The 20970-nt window shown below is 37.7% G+C and overlaps 1 protein-coding gene across 1 annotated transcript in view; it reads right to left on the bottom strand.

Annotated features, from left to right (window-relative positions):
* Positions 1-1642: 1642 nt before the first annotated feature.
* The window catches only part of LOC145771057 (uncharacterized), a 36883-nt gene continuing 17555 nt past the window's right edge, over positions 1643-20970 (bottom strand). The window contains exons 6-12 of the mRNA XM_082582801.1: positions 14168-14358; positions 13766-13810; positions 13135-13329; positions 12460-12651; positions 7415-7549; positions 5190-5356; positions 1643-1789 (exon numbers count right to left, since the gene is read on the bottom strand). Of these exons, the coding sequence (XP_082438927.1) occupies positions 1643-1789; positions 5190-5356; positions 7415-7549; positions 12460-12651; positions 13135-13329; positions 13766-13810; positions 14168-14358 (1072 nt within the window). The remainder of the gene's footprint in view (positions 1790-5189; positions 5357-7414; positions 7550-12459; positions 12652-13134; positions 13330-13765; positions 13811-14167; positions 14359-20970) is intronic.

Raw genomic sequence — 20970 nt, 5'->3', positions numbered from 1 at the left:
AATCGTTTTTATGGAAAGAACAGCAACCAGTCAAAATCTCTATCACGCTGTTTTTCCCTGGGCGAGAAAACGAAGGCTTACCGCGGAATATCTACTTACCGCCAGCGACTTTCCCACTGAGCGACTCTCCATAAAGAAGCCGGGAATAACTGCGAGACGCGAAACTTAATACGCACTGAAACTCGGTTAGAAATAAATAAATTCAGCACTTAACGGGTTAAAGTTAAAATAAAGAATGGGCTGCAGTATTGCAATATCTCAATATCTCGCGGCACCCTTGAGCAATGCAAATGGCACCCCAGGGTGCCGCGGCACCCCGGTTGGGAACCACTGCTCTAGTCTATCCATCTTGAACTCTGAGCGTACTGCTCGAGAAAAAAAAGTCATACTCTGTTTGATGGCTGTAACTATTTCTGATGTCCTCGTAAATAAACTTTACAATTTTTGTAACGGTTGTTTGATCAAAGAAATTATAAGCAAAACTGCATTAACTAAATTTTTATTCTTTTAAATAAAAATTTGCACCCATGAATGTGGAAAATGAAAAGAACGAAAAGTTTATATAGTTTAATGCACTCATGATTCTATTTGAATAAGACCTTCTGATGATCCGTTAGGTGAAACAACTTATAAAGGCTCCAGATAGTAATAATTATATTTGGTTTAATGCACTCATATTTTTAACATTAAACAATGACATGTGATGTTGTTTAGAGAGAAATTCTGAGCTCAAAAATAGGGAAGGGCCTCACAAATGGAATAGCCTAGGGCCTCTCATGGTCTAAATCCGGCCCTGCCTGCACTTTTCACATAACGCAAAAATTGTGACATTTCACACAATCATTCGATGTGAACTTCTAATTCTAACAAAATACATTGACATTTTTGTCACTTCCACAAGCCCAAGAATATTGTTATTATTCCACTATCCAAGCTCAATCGTTTTGCCCAAAAACGAAGCAAGGCGTTTTAAAACATTTTCGTTTCGAACAGTCCAAGTAGCGATGAGGATCAACAAATGTTTGCCTTTGTTAACTAAAAATTTGTATAGCCTACAACTAAAAGTATCGACAATGCTACTGTATTTCGGATTAACTGTTGATTTTTATTTTTATGTTTGATTTAGGTCGCAATGCATTACGTTAATAGCTAGTTTAATTTTTGTTGGAAAATTTATGATAGCATATTTAAATTTGACAAAGTAGTTTATTTCCTCAAGAATGAGAGCCCGACTTTTTGTGAGATTCCTAAGAAGCTGATATCCGAAAAACAATTTTTAAACACTGCGTAACTATTGATTGCAGCTGGTCATTGCAGGATATGACATACAATACTTTGCACGTGGGCGCCATCTTGATAATTCTTTGTTTCTTCTTTTGTCTCAGTCAGGTTGCTTGCACGACGTTTGGTGAATTACTGCTCATTTATATAGCCTACTAACCATTTTAATTTCAAACGCCACCACTTTGCACAACAAACAAATGTTTTGCATCGTTTATTTGGAATTAATTTTGTGTTTATAGGCTACTTAGATTTTATTGACTTGTCAAATAACTATACACAGAAATTTCTCTTTGCAATTTTACAATCAGATAACGGATGCACCATCCACCATCTGCTATATCCTGCAGCATAAATTGCTTTAGCACAGCAGATACTCCATCCTTAAGAAGGCGCCACGGCGTTCAGAACCAACAATGAGGCGAAAGTATCTTCCGGTCACAGGAGCAGGAAACCGATTTGTCACGTGAGTATTCCCATGGGGAACTGCAGGATTCGCTTCAAAAATCTTGAAAAACAAAGTTTAGTGCAAATGGAAAGTTTCAATGTAAAAACACAGTTAATAAATTCATCACAAAATTCAAGTAAACACGCGCTACAGATTTATTTTTGTGAGGTTGTTAAAATCAGTAGATGAAAGGATGTGGTGGCAAACATCCCAACTGGATATTAACGAATTTCAAAGCCGTTACGAAATTTCACACATATTATATAAGATGTAAAGATATTTCAAATAGGTTCAACCAATAATGTATTGAGAGTATTTATTTTACATTAACGTTGCAGGGTAAGTTATTGAAATTGCAAAATTATTGCGTCACCTTTTAGTTTGATATTTTCTTACTTTGTTTTTGTTAAAGTTACTACGATACTTTAACAGTGGCATTTATCTTTTAAGAATTGCAGTCATGTTTCTGTATTAATTGTGCTAACCCTGGGTATGCGCGAATTAACTGTAGCTTACACTTCAAATTGTGTTCAAACTCTATTGTTAGAACGTGGGAGGCTATTTTAATTAATAAAAAAAGTTGTATTGATAGAGTTGCAATGGTGCATGTATAGCCTACTGTTGTTTGGAATTTCAATCCTTCTCGTTGACAGTTTAAAGTATTTCTTGATGATACAAAACACAATGCTTTAGCCCTTTAGCTCAGTGGTTACGAGCCCAGCTCAAGATCACGCCGTGCTGGTTCGACTCTCGAGGTGTGCGCTTGAGCAAGGCATTCTAAGGACAGCTCTCCATTCAGCGGCACCAAGTGAGTGGAATAATTCCCCGGCGGCAACATCACTTCAACAATCGGAAAACTTCACTCTGCCAATCTCGGTAACCGGTCTTGCATCAAGAGCCTGTATACAAATATGCGAAACTACCAGGAATATCCTATCAAGACTTTGTCAGTCCGAGGATAAAGATTCAAACACCAAACAAAAATTAAAGATTTCAACCCTCTAAAGTGCCCCTGACAGGTTGGATCCAAGTATAGTAACTTTTTAAAGCATTTCCTAGCGCAGAATTATACTTAGCGAACTTTTTAATCTTAATCTCGTAGCTCGACTGGTTAGGGCGTAGTTTATATCAAACGACTGTTCTAGCGAAACTTCATATTTCACTGCTCTGGGACGACTTTGGTGGTATTACGTCATCCTAAGTGAGCGTCGTTAACGACGGATGAAACAAACGCTTCCTAGATGTAATTGGTGGATCCCAGTTTGGTCGGAGTTGGTACAAGCGGTTGCTTTTTTCAAAGATTTATTGTTTGTCGCAGTTTAATAAAACTGTACTGGATACGTTCCTACAAAACCTAAAATATACTTGAAGCGAAAAATAAAGAAATTTACGAATCATCATTCATATTTAATTCATCATCACTATTCAAAAATAAATAAAAATTCTCTCTCTCTCATAATGTGCCTTCAGTTGGCCATTGAAATCCGGTGTAACGGCCATCTGGATCTAGAAAAATTGTTTTGGATTCACCAAACAATGCATGACGGCAGCACAATCCGATTGTTGCTTCCTAGAGCATCAAACTGAAAACTGCAAGCAGTGAGCTTTGTGCAATGCAAGTTGTCAGTGCCACTGAAGTGCCAGTGTTAACAAAATCTTAGTTATACAGTTACGTACATAGCAGAGTCTATACAATACATGTAAAAGCCTACTTTACCTGTGCAAGGGTACGTTTTTGTAAACGTTGTTGTTTAGAAGTGCTGGATTCATCATCAGCAACTGGTTGCATCTTTACTTTTATAGATGGTATGGCAGATTTTTTCAAAATGTAAAGTTCGCTCAAGCCCACTTTTACTTGAGTGGTATTAACAAAATCATCTTCAGTGAAGTGAAGAGAACATAATACGACTAGTTTTGTATGGCCCATCCCATTTTCGAACACTTGAAGAAAACTTTGACCATTTTCTTCTCAGCACCTTGTTTTGTGGGAAAGCGTGAAAAGAAAGCACACGGTTTTTGTCACTGACACTGTCACATCAACAGCAATTTGTAGGCATTGCCTCAACCATAAAATAAAGGTAGGCTACTGCTTGTGAGATACTGTAGTTACACTGCAAATGGCTATTGCGGTAACCAGATTAGGACAAATAAAAAAGTATCAAAATTGTAGCCCTATGAAACTGTAATTTCAATTGAATTGAGATGCTGTTTGACAAAAATAAACTCAACCTATTTGATCGAAACCTGATAGTAATAATAAGTTCACTTTTTCATTTCGGTGATTTTTAATTTGCACATGCTTTAGACCAACAGAGCCCCACACATTCACGTTTTGCAGTAGCCGTACTACACTTTACCAAGTCACCACAGAGAAAGAATGTATCCTTCCCGCTTACGGTGACGTTACAGCGGTGTTGCCGTTTTTATTTTCGCAATTGAATGAGTGCCAGATTCGCCGATGTCAACGAAAGTTTGCAAGCGTGTAACTTAGTAGCCTGTTGATATTTTTTACGATTTTCTGGTCAGGAAAGTTTGTTAGTGTTATCTTTTTGGTATCTTAGGTAAATTTACTGAATTTATTTACCTGTCAGAGGCACTTTAACTGCCACTGTTTTCGATGTATTTTTTTACTTGAGCGATTTTTTGATTTTGAGCTGCTGTATGTTGAGAACGATAAAAGGTGAAGGTGATCCCGTACTTGACTCAAGTGTCGGGTATGAGAAGATCAGATCTCATTGTACTAACCCTTCGGCACTATAGAGAGTAGGGTGGCCACTGGCCAGTTTCTTTCTCTCGGCTGCCTTTACTTCAGCAACTACGCCCACCCAATTTATTACACCCTGGGTAGAGGTGAGCGGCATTTTCAACAACCAGCTGATGCCGGAATTCAAACCAGGTTTGCATAGTTGGAAAACCAACGTCTTATCCGTTGGGCCATCCCAAGAACAATAACTAACAGAAAAAAATAAAAACATGAACGTTGTTGTATTTTTTAGTTTTTAACAGCCTTTTGAAATATCTTTACAAATTTTGTATATTTTTTCTTGAAAATGCTTTAAAAATGACTAAAATTTATAACAAACTACAAAAATTTTGCATTTTTTCCTATTATTTTTTTCATTTCCGTTTGGATGTCTAAAACAAAAACTGCGATAAATTTCACCACCAGATGTCAGGCAAGTGTCAGTCTTTCCACACAAACGTAGTCACAGTGATGTTATACAAATTTCCTATAAATGATTAGAAATTGCAGAAAAAATTCACATACAAACCTGGTAATTTTTTTCAACTTTTAAAAAATACAAGTCTTCTTCTTTCTAATAAAGTAGGTTTAAGACCCAAAACCCAGGCTGTTTGGCAAACGAAGAACAGAGTTATGGTGATTGCAAACAGTGTGTATTTTTTTAGGAGAAGGCTTGTGCTCTTTAAATAGCCCGTGGTGGCTAAAGAGTTAACTTACTTTATCGCCTCCTGTAGAAGCTTGAATCACTTGCATTTGATCAGTCAAATTTCCGTATGATATTTTGAATCCAGTTATCCAGCCATCTAGACCCGGCTTTCCTTGAGTTATTACTCCAACTACTCTAGTCGGGATCAAAAAATCCACTTGCAACCACTCTCCAATTTCTGCAAAACAAAACCTGACAATAGGTTGTGGTTTAATCAGGCGGTGCTCGCAGATTAGCTTGCAATAATTTACAGCAGGTGTTTAGTTGCAGTATGACTGGCCTTCATTTTATTTTTAGATATAATTTTTTTTCCTGGTTAAATCGTAGAACGTTGCTCATTGACTGGTTTACCGCTCTTTAAGATATTTGACACACCCCAGACAACAACTTTGTCTGGTCCAGGTTCTGGGACAGTAGGCTCCATACAATTACAGCAGTGTAGCAATAACACTGATACAAATAACACCAATCTACGCATTTTAAACATGCCAATGATGCTTCTTGAAACGGCATTGAATGTTATAGCCAAAATTTTATGAAATTGCATTTGCAAAGTATGCAATTTAATATTGATTGTGCGCAAGAGGCCAGTCTTTGTGTCTGCTTTCTGACATCTTATTCATTGTCCTGTTAAAAACTGAGTATGCAAGTGCAACCGATGTCTTTCTGACCGTCGTGCAAGGCTCTTTCTACTCGACTACGCAGCCATCATGATCTACCTACATATGAGGTGCACACATTGCACAATCCAGGCCAATTTTGACTGAGGTAAAACTAAAAACATTTAACTAAAAAAAAAGAAACGTCGGTTCAACTTTTCCTTTATCCGCTGGTTTTCGAACAACTACACCAATTATATTCATTGTTGACGAGATGATAAATACATGTAGCCTACGCTTCGATCTTTGCGTACACCATTAGCCTATTTCGGCCGAATTAGTTTAAAGTGTTTATTCTATACATCAAACAAGTTTGTTGCTTCTCAACATATCCGGTTTCTCCATACTTTAAACATTTTTACTTCATTGAATTCCGTTGCATTGTTCATAGAATTCATTTCATACTCACAATCTTATTCGATTCAATATTTCAATCAATTCAATGCAATCAATTCACTCATTCACAATTTTGTGAATTGCAATCTCTGCATTTGATCAAGTAACAGCTTCCGAGTCCAACGAAAACAGCCATTCAACAAATAGGTGAGTACCTTAGTGACCTTTATAGATAGCTATGGTGAGTGTTATCGGGTATTTCAATCCCGGGTGCAATGCGTTGATAACGAAAGCCAGACTTATCCATTAATAACGCATTGAACACAAAATCTTACCACAAAAAACGACAAATTTCTTAACTTCTTTTCAATGGTTTATTTACAGTAGATTAGATGCTTAACTTTGAATCTCAATATTTTGTATGGTTTGATATCAGTAACGTCATAACAATGTATTGTGTATTCATTGTTGACGATAAAGATTATACAGGTACATTTATTGCGTTCCTTTAAGGATAGGGGATCTCCTGACTAAGGCTATATACAGGTAAGGTTCGATCTTTGCGTACATCACTAGCCTATTTTATCCCCCTTGTTTAAAAAACAAGTTTGTTACTCCGCAAGATACCTGGTTTGCTAAGCTTTTAATACTTCTGTCCTATATTTACTGTTTAGTTTATGCGTTGTGATAACTATCACATAGTTTGCATATGAAATAAGCAATACGACTATCAGGCTGCAATACAATTAAAATATTAAGCACAATTATTCAAATGTGACATGCGACAATTTATAAACTTGAAAACTAACATGACACAAAAATGCTCATTACGCCTTCCCCTTGAATAGAGAGGTTACTTTTCATCAGAAATCTTATAGCAAATGTTTTTATGATGTCATAGAAACATTTGGAGTTTTCTGGGTTGGCTAGGTTACATCACTGAGCAGTGTTGTGAAGTTGTACTTTGGAAAAGTCTAAGCCAAGTGTGTTTGAACTTACTTGACTTACTTGTTTGAACTGAACTTACCTGAATGCACATAGCCTTCGCTCAATCTACAAACCCTGTCGTTTTATATACCGTGGAAGGGAGACATAATCATAAAAATCATTTCACCCTAAACTTTGAGTACATTTCCTCTGTAATATCGGATCAAGATGGAATTTGATGTAAACGATTTCACGTCATATACAACTAACGCGACATCAAGAAACGGTTAACATGTTTCATTATACAAACTCACGTGGACTTCTTGGATACCAACTTCTCCATCTTTGATCTAATCGACCATAGTGTGGTAGCTTATAGCTGTTGTATTGACTACTGGCTGACATTTGGTTGTCCTTGATTCTCCCATCTTCCAATCCAGCCTTGCATTCTGTTACAATACGCTTGCTAAAAATGTTCAGTCTTACACCTTTTGTCTATAAAGTATGTAGACATTTTTTAAAACGTTATTTTCTTTACATATTTGAAGTATATCAAGAAGTTGCAATAAATTTAGTATGAAACTCTACGAAGTCATCTTGTTTAGTTTTTAAGTTACAGTGATTTTACCAAAACAATTTCTAAGGGGGTGAGGATGTTGTGGTAGGGGGTCCTGTAACCCCAGTATTCTTTTTGGTTTACCAAGAATGGTCACCATTTCTCAATGGCACAAGTTGATTTTTAAAAATGAAAGAGAATGATGCACCCTACGCGAGTGTCGAACCAGCGCCGCTTGATCGTGTTTTTTTTGTTTATGAAATCAGGCATTTAACCAACTCGTCGTCGTCGTCTGAGCTTCTGGGGCCGAGGGTCTATCCTTTTACCACCCCAGATTACGATGTTCCCGTACTACACTGGAAGGCTGCTAGAGAGCAGCCAGTATTTAGTTTCATCATCCATGACGCGCAGACCTTCCGCTCCGTTAGGTGGCTTGAAGATGGTACAGTCATTGATGATGTGGTCTGCGGTCTGTTCCTCGGCACCACATTCACAGGAGGAGGAAGAAGCCATTCCCCATCGGTGCATGGTTGAGCGGAAAAGCCCGACGCCCGTACGGAGACGGTTGAGGCGCAACCATGCCTGTCTCTGTAGTGTCAAGCCGATGGGGAGTGTGTCGGCGTCGGAGATGAATGAATGGAGTCTGGTGGTGCTTGACCTCCATTCAGAATTCCATTTATGGTCCGCCCAAGTAGCCGCAGAGATGTCTTGTTCATCAGCTTCGTTGATCAAAAGCCAAGCGGCTGGCACGAATGGGTGTCTTGATTTCAGTCGGCGGGGGTGCCCGTTTGGGAAGGCAGAGATCTTGTGGTGGTTAGGCTCCAGTGCCCGTCGACCGAGGGATAGAGTGGCTTCTTCGCGACGAAGCTCAGCGGGTTGGATGCCAGCGAGAATGGGGAGATTGTCCAATGGTGTGGGACGCAGGCATCCGGTCACTGTGCGCAGGGCGCTGTTTATGGCAGTGTCGATGTTGTGGCAGTGAGCACTGCGGCACCAGACAGGTGCACAGTACTATGCTGAAGAGTAGACAAGGGCTAAGGTTGCTATTCGCACAGTGTCAGCCCTCGCCCCCAGCTAGAGCCTGCCAGGCGCTTCAGTAGTGCAGCGCGGGATGTCAATTTCTTGCGCAGTGACACCAAATGGTGGCGGTATGTGAGCGATCTGTCTAGTGTCACCCCAAGATACTTTGGCTCGGGGCAGAAGGACAGAGGTTTTCCGTTGTTGTGGACATGTAGCTCACGATCAGCTTCCCGATTGTGTAGGTGGAAAGCTGCCGCCACAGTTTTGTTTCGCTGAGTTTCAGTTGCCAGTTCTGGAGATAAGCTGAGATGGTTTGCATGTCCTGGCTCAAGGTGTCTTCTAGATTTTCCCACGACTTTGTTGAGTGGAGAATTGCCAGATCGTCCGCATAAGCGTATTTTGCGGAGACCATGGTTGGCAGGTCGTGGGTGCAGTGGCTCCGAGAGGGGGGGGAAGTCGGGCCAGTTTCCCCCCTAGCAAAACATTGTAAAGGAAAAACGAGTAGTTTTTGTTTTTGCATTTTTGAGGGGGGCCCATTTTTAGTACCGTACTAAAGTAAAAATGTACCAACTAAATAATCAACAAACTCTTAAATGAAGTGCGTAGTTTCAAGTATTTCTCAATCATTGTAAATGTCACTCTCGATGCTTCTCATCAAGAACAAATCATTTTCGTGTTAAGGTAGGCGATGTTGAACAGCTTCAAGACGTAAAATCTGAAGCTGAAATGATTTATGTATCACTGAACGGTTTCGATTGTATTGATAGTTTCAACTTGAAAACTGGTGCTGTTTTAGCTAAGCAGAAACTATTTTTGCTTGACAACTGAACCTTAACTTCAAAATCTGCGTTGGCCAGGCATAGGATGTTGTATCCAACATAAGTTATCTGGGAAAGTTAAAGGTATCAGTCCAAGCACGATTAAAGAAAGTAAATCCTGTTTATTTTTTGTTTATGGATCATCATCATCAGTCATCATCTCCGCCTGCAGCAGATTGCGCATCAACATGAGTTATTTGCTTCCAAGAGTGGCGATTTTGAGCCAGCTCGCCCAGTGTCGCCAAGTTGAGTCCGGTCCATAATTGGATGTTGTCTTGCCATCGTTTTGGTTGTCTGCCACATTTTCTTTTTCCTTCTACTTTTCCTTCTGTGCAAACTTTGCTGATTCCGAATTGTGATCTTTTAGTGTGGCCGAACAGTTTTAAAACTTTTTATTTTATTATTGCTGCAATTGGATGTAATTTTGTCAGAGTTAAAAGATCTTCTGTTTTCGTGTGGTCAAGTAGCCTTTTGTTGGTCATGCTTCTCATGATGCGATTTTGGAAGGTAGTGAGTTTTTTGTTTATGGGTGTTGTTGCTTAGGCTAAATCTAGTAGGAATTCATAATGTTGCCTACAGACAGCGTTGTTCAAATGTCTTATCATTTTGGAGTAATTGATTATCTGTAAGCTTGTGGCATCCCAGTCAGAGGAAAAATTCTGAAAAATCTAAAGTAAGCTGTCCTATCATCTTGCAAAGAAAATTGACTTCGAGAGGGTAATCAAGGCATGGTGCAGTCAAACCCAATGCTTTACATTACCTTTTGCAATTGAAGCTCTAAAGACGTTTCTTAAATGCATCAAGTTGGAACCAACAAGAGCTTGATCGGAAGCTGAGTCAATGCTGAAGTAGCCTACAACTAGCAGTTTTAAATTTGTAACTGCTTTGCATTGTGTGGTTTACGGTCCTAAACAAGATTTACTGATGAATTTAATGAAATTAAAGGAAGATGTAGCCTAATCTAAGTAAGAGAAAGCCGAGAAGAGTAGGCTACTACTCGCAAGCTAAAGTTGCAGTGGCAATTATAAATTTAAAAGAAAATAATTTTCTTTTCCTGAGGACAGAACGCTTTTATAACTCCACTTAACTAGCTGAATCATTAGAAGGAAATGTATTCTACCGTACATTGCAAAGGATTCGATAGTTGTTGGAATTGACAAATGTATCAACAAACTTAACCATATCATCGATGAGTTTGAAGTTCCATGAAAATTTCATCGTATGTCTGTTGTGCAGTTGCGGGCACGTGGGACAAATTTCAACCATTTGTAGGCTACAACAACGACATTTTTCAAGACATTTTGGACGAATTGGTACTTTTGACAGAAAGCCACACAGCAAACTTCGGCTGTAAACCAAAAGGAACCACCCCATAATCTCTACACAAGGAATCATTGATTGCAACTTTCGAAAGGTTTTTCCAAATAGTTTTGTTATGATTTTATATTGTGTTCCGGTAGCTACCTCCAACGGTTGCGCTTTGAGAACGTGGTCTTAGCAATTACTGAAATTTGTAAAGAATATTGTTTGCGCTCCAGTAGGCCTATGACTCAAAACCGATTGAAAAGCCTAACTATCCTACATGTTGTGCATCAATTCAGACGTCGCAAAATTTTATCATTTGATGCTGTGATCTGCAATTTTGCATTGCAAAAAGTTCAGAAAGGGTTGAATTAAATCAGAGATGTCCAAAGTCCGGCCCCCGGGCCAACTCGGCCCACGAGACGTTTTTGTATGGCCCGCGCCTGTTGTTGTAGGTAGCCTACAATGTGTTACTTTGGCCTGCAGACACACAAAAATCATATAAATTCAACTTGCAGTTTTCAGAAAAATTATTGTGGCTGTTGGCCCGCGAACACTTATTATCAAATCTGGCTCGCGTGGGAAAAAGTTTGGACACTCCTGAATTAAATGCTTGGTTGAACTATTTTCGTCGCCTGTAGGCTTATTGTGTGTTTACAAAGCTTTCTAACAAAATAGTTTGCCTCAATGGCATTTTGCTGCAAGTGTAATCCAGTGATTATTATTGATGATTTTTACATTGAACGAAGTTCTTTTCATGCTGAGGAAAGTAGGCTAATTTCAGCTTAACACGAACATGCAACGCAAGATGCAAATTAGTTGTATATTTGCTAAAAAATGTTATGGGGCCCATTTTTCGTATTGTTTCCCGACCAGTGCTGACTTCTCTCGGAGGCCCTGCGTGGGTGTAGATGTGGGCGTCTCAGTCTGCTTCGCCGTGGATTGCCGGTGGTGAGGGTGAAGCTTCGATTCCTGACTAGTTCCATAATCATATGGACCATAAGGAAGCAGGCGATTTTGAATAAGTATATGCTGGCTTCTTGAACTGGGTTGAAGAGTCTGGCCTCGGTAGTCAACATAGATTATACGTTCTAACACACTGGCAGTCCCTAAATTGCTTGGCGCTAAGTAGTTATAAACTTATGGTTGTTGTAGTAAGGTGTAGGCTACATTTTTATTTGCGGTGCGCGTTCGCGATCGAACTTGTATTAAGAGCATCGAAGTAAAATTATTGTGAGTATCTGAGAGCAATTTTTAGTCCGCGATATCAAATAAGGACACTAATTTTTGTTTAAAAGTTTTTAAATTATTTCAATTATTGACATCAATGAAAACCAAGAAAATGTAAATAAAAATAAATTATCATAAGTAAATCCTGTTAACCGCCATATGAGGTTCCACGAATGTTTAGAAAGCCAACTCATTTTAGCTTGTTTTATTCTTTTTAGCGGTGTCTATCAACAACTAGCTTGAAAGAGGGTGTCAAGCAAGGTTTCATTTCTTATTTGAAAGGCGCCATCTTATCCACTACGCCATCCCACCACTATTTTCTAATAGCAAACTTTATCAACCGTTTTTACATCGACCTCAAGAAAGCTCCAATTCACAACTGCATTGTTTTGTTAAACAAAATAAGAAAAAATATGAAAACCACAAAGCTAACTTGAAACACAAGTTGGTCGTTCTCGGGTCCATGTTAGATCTTCTTTGCATGTAGCGGTCAGCTGTTGACCCACACCAACAAATCCATATCCTTTTTTGCACCTATAGTTAATTGTAGCTCCAAGTGATACTTCAGCAACATTTGGAAACACCGAGCCAAATCGAGGAGCACCAGGTACGCGGCATCGTTTTTCTGTACATAACGTAATGGAATCTATCTAAACTGTTTTGCAATCGCATCCACAGCAGTGACGCCGCAAACTTTATTAACCGTTTTTACATCAACTTCAAGAAAGCTCCAATTCACAACAGCATTGTTTTGTTAAACAACATAAGAAACAAATGAAAAACACAAAGGTAACTTACCCTGACATGTTGGTCGTTCCTTGGTCCATGTTAGATCTTCTTTGCATGTAGCGGTCAGCTGTTGACCCACACCAACAAATCCATATTAATTGTAGCTCCAACTGATACTTCAGTAACATTTGGAAACACCGAACCAAATTGAGGAGCATCAGGTACGCGGCATCGTTTTTCTGTACATAACGTAATGGAATCTATCTCAACTGTTTTGCAATCGCATCCACAGCAGTGGTGTTCAAAAAGCTCAAATTCACAACAGCATTGTTTTGTTAAACAATATAAGAAAAAAATGAAAACCACAAAGGTAACTTACCCTGACAAGTTGGTCGTTCCTGGGTCCATGTTAGGTCTTCTTTGCAAGCAACAAACAGTTGGATGTCCATATAATCAATGCCCATACTGAACCCTTCATCGCATTTGTATGTGATTGTAGCTCCAAGTGACACTTCGGCAATATTTGGAAACACCGAACCAAATTGAGGAGCGTCAGGTACGCGGCATCGTATATCTGCACATGATGTAATGAAATCTATATGAACTGTTTTGTAATCTGTTTTGTGAACTGTTTTGTAATCACAGTGGACTGTTATGTGTTTCAGCTGAGCAGCAGTATGAAAATAACAACTTTAAATGCAAAACAATTCACTGCAGGATACTTTATCTGTTTTTAATTGTGATTTGAAATCTCTTTTCTTTGCTTTTTTAAGCATTTGGAAAGTTTTTTCTCCATTTTTGTTTCAGAAGATGTTTTATTATTAAAAATTTTTTTTTTCTTTTTTTAAAACAAGTTTATCACTTTTTAGTACTTTTGAAGAAAATTGGACATAGCACAGCAATTCTATTTTATAAATACATGCACAGTAGGCTATGTTGTCCCAGACAAAGTAATGTAAAGCTGCAATAGCTTTTAATAAAAACAAACACAATTATTCATGGTGACATACCAGTTGGAGATCTTTGAGTGACGTTAGCAAGCTGTTGGACAGTGTCTGAAAAACAAGTTTCATAATGACCACATTGCATATGAGTAGAAAACAGTGATAACTGAAAATTCAATATCAACATTTTTAGTTTAAATTTCATTAAATTTTTAAGTCTTAAAAATTTTAAAAACACGAAAATCGTGTCCAATATTTATAGTCATTATTTATAACGAATCAAAGTCACAGTGAAATAGCGAAGTTAAACATTTTAAAAACATAGTTTTTTAACAATGCAGTAATAAAAGCGTTTGACTTTACTTTTTTTTCATAATTTTTTTTTACTTGTGTTGTCAAAACAAATGTTTGAATGTTGACAGAAGATGATCTACCACAATTTTGTTACATGTGACGTCAGCAACTTACCATTGAGGATTTTTAACTGTTCCACTAGAGCTTGAATTCTTGGGCTGTCGTCACAATTGCACTGGCCGGGTTGTGTAAAGTCCCCCTTGTCACCTTTTTGTCCAAGTTGGCCTGTAGGCCCAATTTTACAGGCACGTTCCTGGATAACTTCGGGTGGCGATTGTACCTGCTGATGTTGATCGACTATTTGACTAAGAGGTACACACAAATTTGAAGGGTTTATTCCACAAACAAGATGAACGAACATCAATATTGCAATGAGTTTAGTCAACATTTTGAAAGATTGTTACTCTGCAACCAAATTGTACTGTCACGACAAAAGGAATCAATTTGTGTCTGTTTGGAAGTTGACTTTTTCATGTAGTCTTCAACAAGCATTTTTGCTTTAGATTAATAAAAAACTGACGAATTGTTTGAAATTGACAAATGGTTGACGACGCGCACAAATTAATATTTAAATGGAGTTCAACTGATTACAGTTGGTGTAAATCAGATATATGGTACTAATCTAAGGTTATTTGATTATGACAGGGATGGCGAACCTTTTTTAGTGCATGGGTCACAAAAGAGACCTTAATCTTTGAAAAAGCAAAAGTGGGTCATACATTTAATTACATGTTAATGCGAAACTACATGTTAATGCGAAACTTGCCGCTGCATCTTCTCTGCAAGTCTTATTATCCTTGGTTGGTAATCCGTAGTTTTTAGCTTCACACATATGCAGGACTCATATCTGAGCTGAGACGATTCCGTGTGCTTGATTGTATAAAATTCATGTGCGAAAATAAAGATTCGCACAAATATGAAGAACCAAACAACGTTAACAGAGCTACCGCAAATCTTTTCATAGTTTCAAACGAATTTGACAGGGAATTCCACTCTGTAAGAATTATATTTTTAGCATGGTTTTCAACAGCAGGAAAGTCACAACCATCCATATCCGTTTTCATTTCAATTTTTTGTAGGAGATGATTTAAGTCTACAAATTTTGTTTTCCAAACTGCACTTTCTTGAAAGTCTATCATTTCCATTTCCAAGTTGTAAAGACGAAGCCATTCGAAGTTTGATAATTCAAGATTTTCAAATTGAATTGCATGCGGGAAAAGAATGAACTGCAATGTAGTATCTAGCTTTCGGAACATGGGTAAACCTTTCTGAAATTACATTTTTGGCCTCTTTCGTCAGTAAAACATACTTGTTGAGTGCAGTTTGCTTTTGTTCATAAGTTAAATTGGTGCTGGTAAAGTGCTTCAACAACTGAGGAAAATATTTCAGCTGACCTTGTTCAAGGTCTACAGAAAAAATAGCGAGTTTCTTCTCAAATGCTTTAATGTGCCCAAACATGGATAGCCTAATACAATATTTCCACAGCCTTGCAATTTAGTAGCCTATTTAACTTAGGCTATTGTAACGCATTGTGAAATCAGCGAAAAAATTTAATGATCATTCAACCACGTACTTTCGCTTAACTCTGGATATTTTTGATTTTTTTCAGCTAAAAAAAGTTGTACTTCTTCCAACAATTCAACAAATCGCTGTAAAACATTACCACAACTTAACCACCTTACACTGTTGTACATGAGTAAGCCATTAAATTTACTGTCACACGCGTTCAATAAATTTGCAAACTGGCGTTTATTAAGAGCATGAGATGCAATATAGTTGACTATTTTTGTTACTACACTTAGAACTTTGTGAAGAGATTTGATTGATTTGGCGCAAAAAGCTTCCTGATGTATTATGCAGTGAAATTCAACAAAGCTGCGCTTTAACTCCTGTTTTAGTAATTGAGTAAGCACCCAGTAACTTGCCGTAATACTGATAACACACTACTACGGCTTTAGTTGTGTCAGACTGCTATATGGCAATTCGGTACGGTACTAGATTAAAATAGGGTGGGGCCATATTACAAATATTTAGTGAAACATTTATTCTTTGCTGAAATATTTGTTAAAATTTCATTATTTTAAGAAAGACAAGTGGGTCACTGAAAATCTGTGATGGGTCACTTCGTGACCCGCGGGTCAGTGGTTCGCCATCCCTGGATTATGATTTATACTCTTTGTCCACAGCAATCTTCAACCTTTTTTCTATAACGACTGGTTTTAAAATGAAAATAGCTTCACGAACTACTTATAAAATTATTCTATTTTTTATACTGGTTTAAACATACTTCAAGTTATCAATATCTTGATTTTTGAGAGGCCCTGAATAAGTTACCGGTTGGTTTTGAATCTTTATCCTCGAACTGACAAAGCCTTGATAGGTTAGTCCTGGTAGTTTTGCACAGGGCCTCCTAGAGAAATCAGAACTGGTCGGGAAGCAATACGAAAAATGTGCCCCCAAAACAATTTCCAGCAAAAATAAAACCAACAAATTTGTATCATGCGTTGTATCATATCTTTTATGCTGAACTTGGCCTACTTTCTTCAGTGTGAACTTGAATTTCTTTAAAGTTTAGAGCTTTTCAACCTATCGTTAAAAAAAAAAAAAAAAACTTCTTTCAATATGAAAATCCACCAAAATGACTCAACTACACTTGCAGAAAAATTGTATGGTGTGCACATCGCATATAGGCTATGCGGTGCATTAGACGCTTAAACCAGTGTTTAAAAAATATCGTCACATGCGTGCAGGCTACTGTTCCATATCCGCCAATGATTTTGGTAGATGGGCAATCCTTGACCAAGTGGTTGACTTCCTGAATGTTGGATGCGCAGTGTGAGCATTAAGGGCTGCTTAGAGTACTCCATCCAAGTAGTGTTTGGGTAGTGCGGGCGTGTCTGCTGATGATCCTGTTAGCTGTTACCCATTCTTGTATGTTTGCTGTGTAAAATCCTGGAGGAGCCTTTGTTTGGTCGGTGATAAAGTTTCCACCCCTTGACAAGTCAGCGTGCCAGGCCAGTATTGGTTCCAATCATGATGCGAATCGAAATTGTTGTATCTGATGATTTCAGTATAACCTACATGGAGAAAAGATTGTGAGCACACAATAGACTGCAGGCAATGAAAATAGCTCAACAAAGCGTTCAATCCACTCGGACCTGTAGCAATGCAAAGTTGTGGATCACAGCATCAAATGCAACGTACGATTTGGTGCACAACATATAGGCTACTGGCTGTTCAATTGGTTTGGAGCAGTGGTGCCACTCCTAGTGTTTTTCCACTAGATCTGGTGTTTTTGGGTTGAATCTAGTGTTTTAGTGTTTTTTTCTGCTATCTAGTGTTTTTTTTAGCGATTTACCGCTATGTAGGTGTGCATAAGTTTGGACAATGTTCAAAGTAGCCCCACCTATTTTTGTTTGGCTGCATCAATGCGTTTGTAGTGCTTTTCAAAGTGGACACGAGTTTTTTGTTTAGTTACACCCAAGTGACCCAATGATGACCAAATTTGAGATATTTAGCTCAAATACTTTAAAAAAATACCCCCCAATAACTGTGAAATGTGTTCAAAGTAGACTAAAGTACTAAGGCAGCGTAGCCTACCTTATAGTAGGCTTGCATTTCTTCGGCTTACATTTGGTGAGTGTGGAGTTCATAGACTACACTACCTCAGAGATGATAGTGAGTACCGTAATACTGCGTTTTTGACAAAATATTTGCAAAGGCCAAATTTGGGAAAATTTTGTTCGCCCCCCCAAATGTTTTACTCCCCTACGGCTATGACTTCAGGGCTCTCACTTTCAAGGAAATTCAGTTCTATTTTGAAATTTTAAGGACTTTTAACCCATTAACCGCTGACGTTGCGTTGCTGGAACGCTCACTTTGAGCCTCTATAAACGCATTGCAAAAGCAACTTTCTATCTAAAAAACTGAATATTCTTGTCATTTGAACTCTAAATAAAGTCTTTAAAACCTTATTTAAAAAAAAAAAAATTTTTGTATTCTTAAAATCATCGCTCTTTTACGACACTTTTCACGCATTTTGAGCGCATTTTGTTAGTCGTATTTTAATATGCATTAATTCAATAAAATAATTTCAAAAATTGGCTTAAATTATAGTGTAGTGATGCTAGAACATACCTGTGTAAGCACATCTTCTAAATGTGTGAAGAGCCCGAAATATTTAAGTGCAAACTTTGCTGTACCATTTCTGCAACGTCAGCGTAAAACCGATACTTTATTATGCAGCGTAGTAGACAGTCACCTCCGAGATAACATTTTGTTTTCTGTCTCACATGGTAACTGATTGTTACAAGAGCCAGGCCAAGCTACTGCTATTTTTTCCAAACACATTACGTTACACTAAATAATGTCTCGCCAGAAGTTTCTTACTGTAGAGGAGGTATTAGCCGCTTTCGAAGATATGGAATATTATGTAGAAGATGAAACTGACATGGTCAATTAGGTCATAGCATCACTAGATCATGCTGTAGTTAGCGACGAAGAGGGTATGGACGAAAACGATTTGACAGAAAGTAGAGCAGTGCTACCAGACGCTGCAGGAGAGATTGGAATTCATTGCAACCCAGTACAAAGTGATGATGTGCCAACGACCCAGGCCCGAAGAAAAAATGCAGCTTATCGGAAGTAAAATGGAGTAGGCAAAAGGCTTCTTTCTTATCTTCTCCTGTAAGCAAAGAAGCTGATAAGCTGGAAGATTTGGAAAGGAAAAAGTCACCAACGGAGGTATTCGAATTGTTTTTCGATGAAGAAATGCTAAGTTTACTCATTGATCAAAGCGTTCTATACGCCAGACAAAACAATAGGCACGAATTTACTTGTTCGATTTGGGAAATGAAGTCATTCATAGGCTTCCTATTGTTTACTGGCTACCACAAACTTCCACGAGAAGAAATGTTGGTCCCTTGATCCTGACTACAACACCGCTATAGTGCGTCAAGCAGACAAAGATTCAGAGATATAAAAATGAATTTACATCTGAATGATAACTGTAGGTTACCATCCACAAAGATGACAAGTTATTCAAAGTTAGGCCATATTTGGAAATCCTGAAAAAAAATTTTCAACAAATACGCTCTTAGATTTGTATATGTTCAAAGGAAAAAAAGAAAACAGTCAAAAGAGAGACGCAGAAGACGAAAAGGGAAAGAAGTCTTAACACTCGATTAGTCAAACAATTAAAAAAAAAATTATCGCTTAACCGCTGACGTTGCGTTTCTGCAACGCCTCAGATTTTGTATAAACAAACAAAAAAAAATTTTAATTTTTTTTACTAATTATTATCTAAACTGGAAGGGTGTTACTAACATATCAGAAAATGAAAAAAAATTAGCTTCTTGAAATAGGTGCGGCGTTTAATGGGTTAACACTCACTAACGCCATTGGCTGTCATTTTTGTACATTGTGCAATGTGCATGTAAATGATTGTGTATTTATGATTCTAGTGTTTTTTTTTGTGAATCTAGTGTTTTTTTCAGTCAAATCTAGTACTTTTCCATGACAAGAGAGTGGCAACAGTGGTTTGGAGTCATGGTTTACAAGCAATTGTTTACAAATTTTAGTGAGCTAAAACCACGTTTTTAACACGCAACCGTTGGAATCACTGGTATATTTAAAATACTCTCACAGCAACATAAATATTTGGAAAAGTGTTTCGAAAGTTGTGATTAATGTTTTCCTTGAGTAAAGATCATGGGGGATGAGTTCGGTTTGCAGCTCAAGTTTGCTGTGTAGCTCTCTTTCAAAAGTACCAACTCATCCAAAATGTCATTATTGTGTTAATTTGTTCTACATGTTTGCAACTGCATATCAGACATACGATGAAGTTTCCTTAGAACTTCAAACTAATCGACGATGTGTTTGAGTTTCTTGATACATCTGTTACTAGACTATCAACAGCTAGCGAATCTTTTCCAACATAGCCTGCGATAGAATAAATTTTAGTTTGTACGATTGAGCCTGTGAAGTAGTTTTGTAGGAGAGTACCGTTCCCAGAAAATCTTTATCTTTCTAATTCTTACTTCTCACAACAAATTAAGCTTACGAGTAGCCTACTCTTTGCGGCTTTCTCTAATTTTGTTAACATCTTCCTGTAATTTCATTAAATTCATCAGCTGATTGTCCATTGAACAGTCCTTTCGCTGTATGAAGAAGTTAGTGGAGCGAATCTCGTTTAGGACTGCAATCCACATAATGGCATACATTTTAACCCTATCTGTAGAGACACGTGGCTATATGAGAACGCCCCACCCTTGTAGTGAAATACTTCACAGAAGGTAATATGCTAGAAATCTGAAATTTCTTGAATTTTAGTTTTTATTCTTTGCGAATTTTCTAAACCTACACTGGTCATTTTTCTACCTTCGTGTCTTTCACAATAAGCATTTCGTCTCAGGTGTCTAGACATTTTCATAAAACTGTTAAATATTATAAATGTTAGTGCAATTACTTTGAAATTTAAAAACGCCCAAAAACGCCTTATATTTATCAGCAAAAGTAATTTTTGTTTCGTTTAACATTAATCTATGTTCCGAAATATGCGTTTGGTCAATTTTTAAACTATTTTCGGGAAATTAGAATAAAAACCGGTTTTTGACGTTTTTTCTTCTCAAACACTTTATTTCAATAAATTTGTTGGGTAAAAATTTGATTTCTATACCGTACGCACAATACACATGGCTATTATGTTGTAAAATATTTTGTCTCTGTGATTTTCATAGCTCCCGTTATTAGCAATTAATTAGCACGGGGCTAAGATAGCCAGTGACGAATTTTCCGCATACGAAAACAGCTCGTATACAAAGATAGGATTAAGCTGTCGGCTGCAAGTAAGGTGCTTAAATAACGAAACAGCTTTCTTTAAAATTTCCTATCTGGCCGGTGACAATTGAAAATGACAC

Source organism: Aplidium turbinatum, chromosome 5 (assembly GCF_918807975.1).
Source record: "Aplidium turbinatum chromosome 5, kaAplTurb1.1, whole genome shotgun sequence".
In the NCBI taxonomy this organism is placed as follows: Eukaryota; Metazoa; Chordata; class Ascidiacea; order Aplousobranchia; family Polyclinidae; genus Aplidium; species Aplidium turbinatum.
This window is presented reverse-complemented; position numbering and strand designations above follow the sequence as displayed.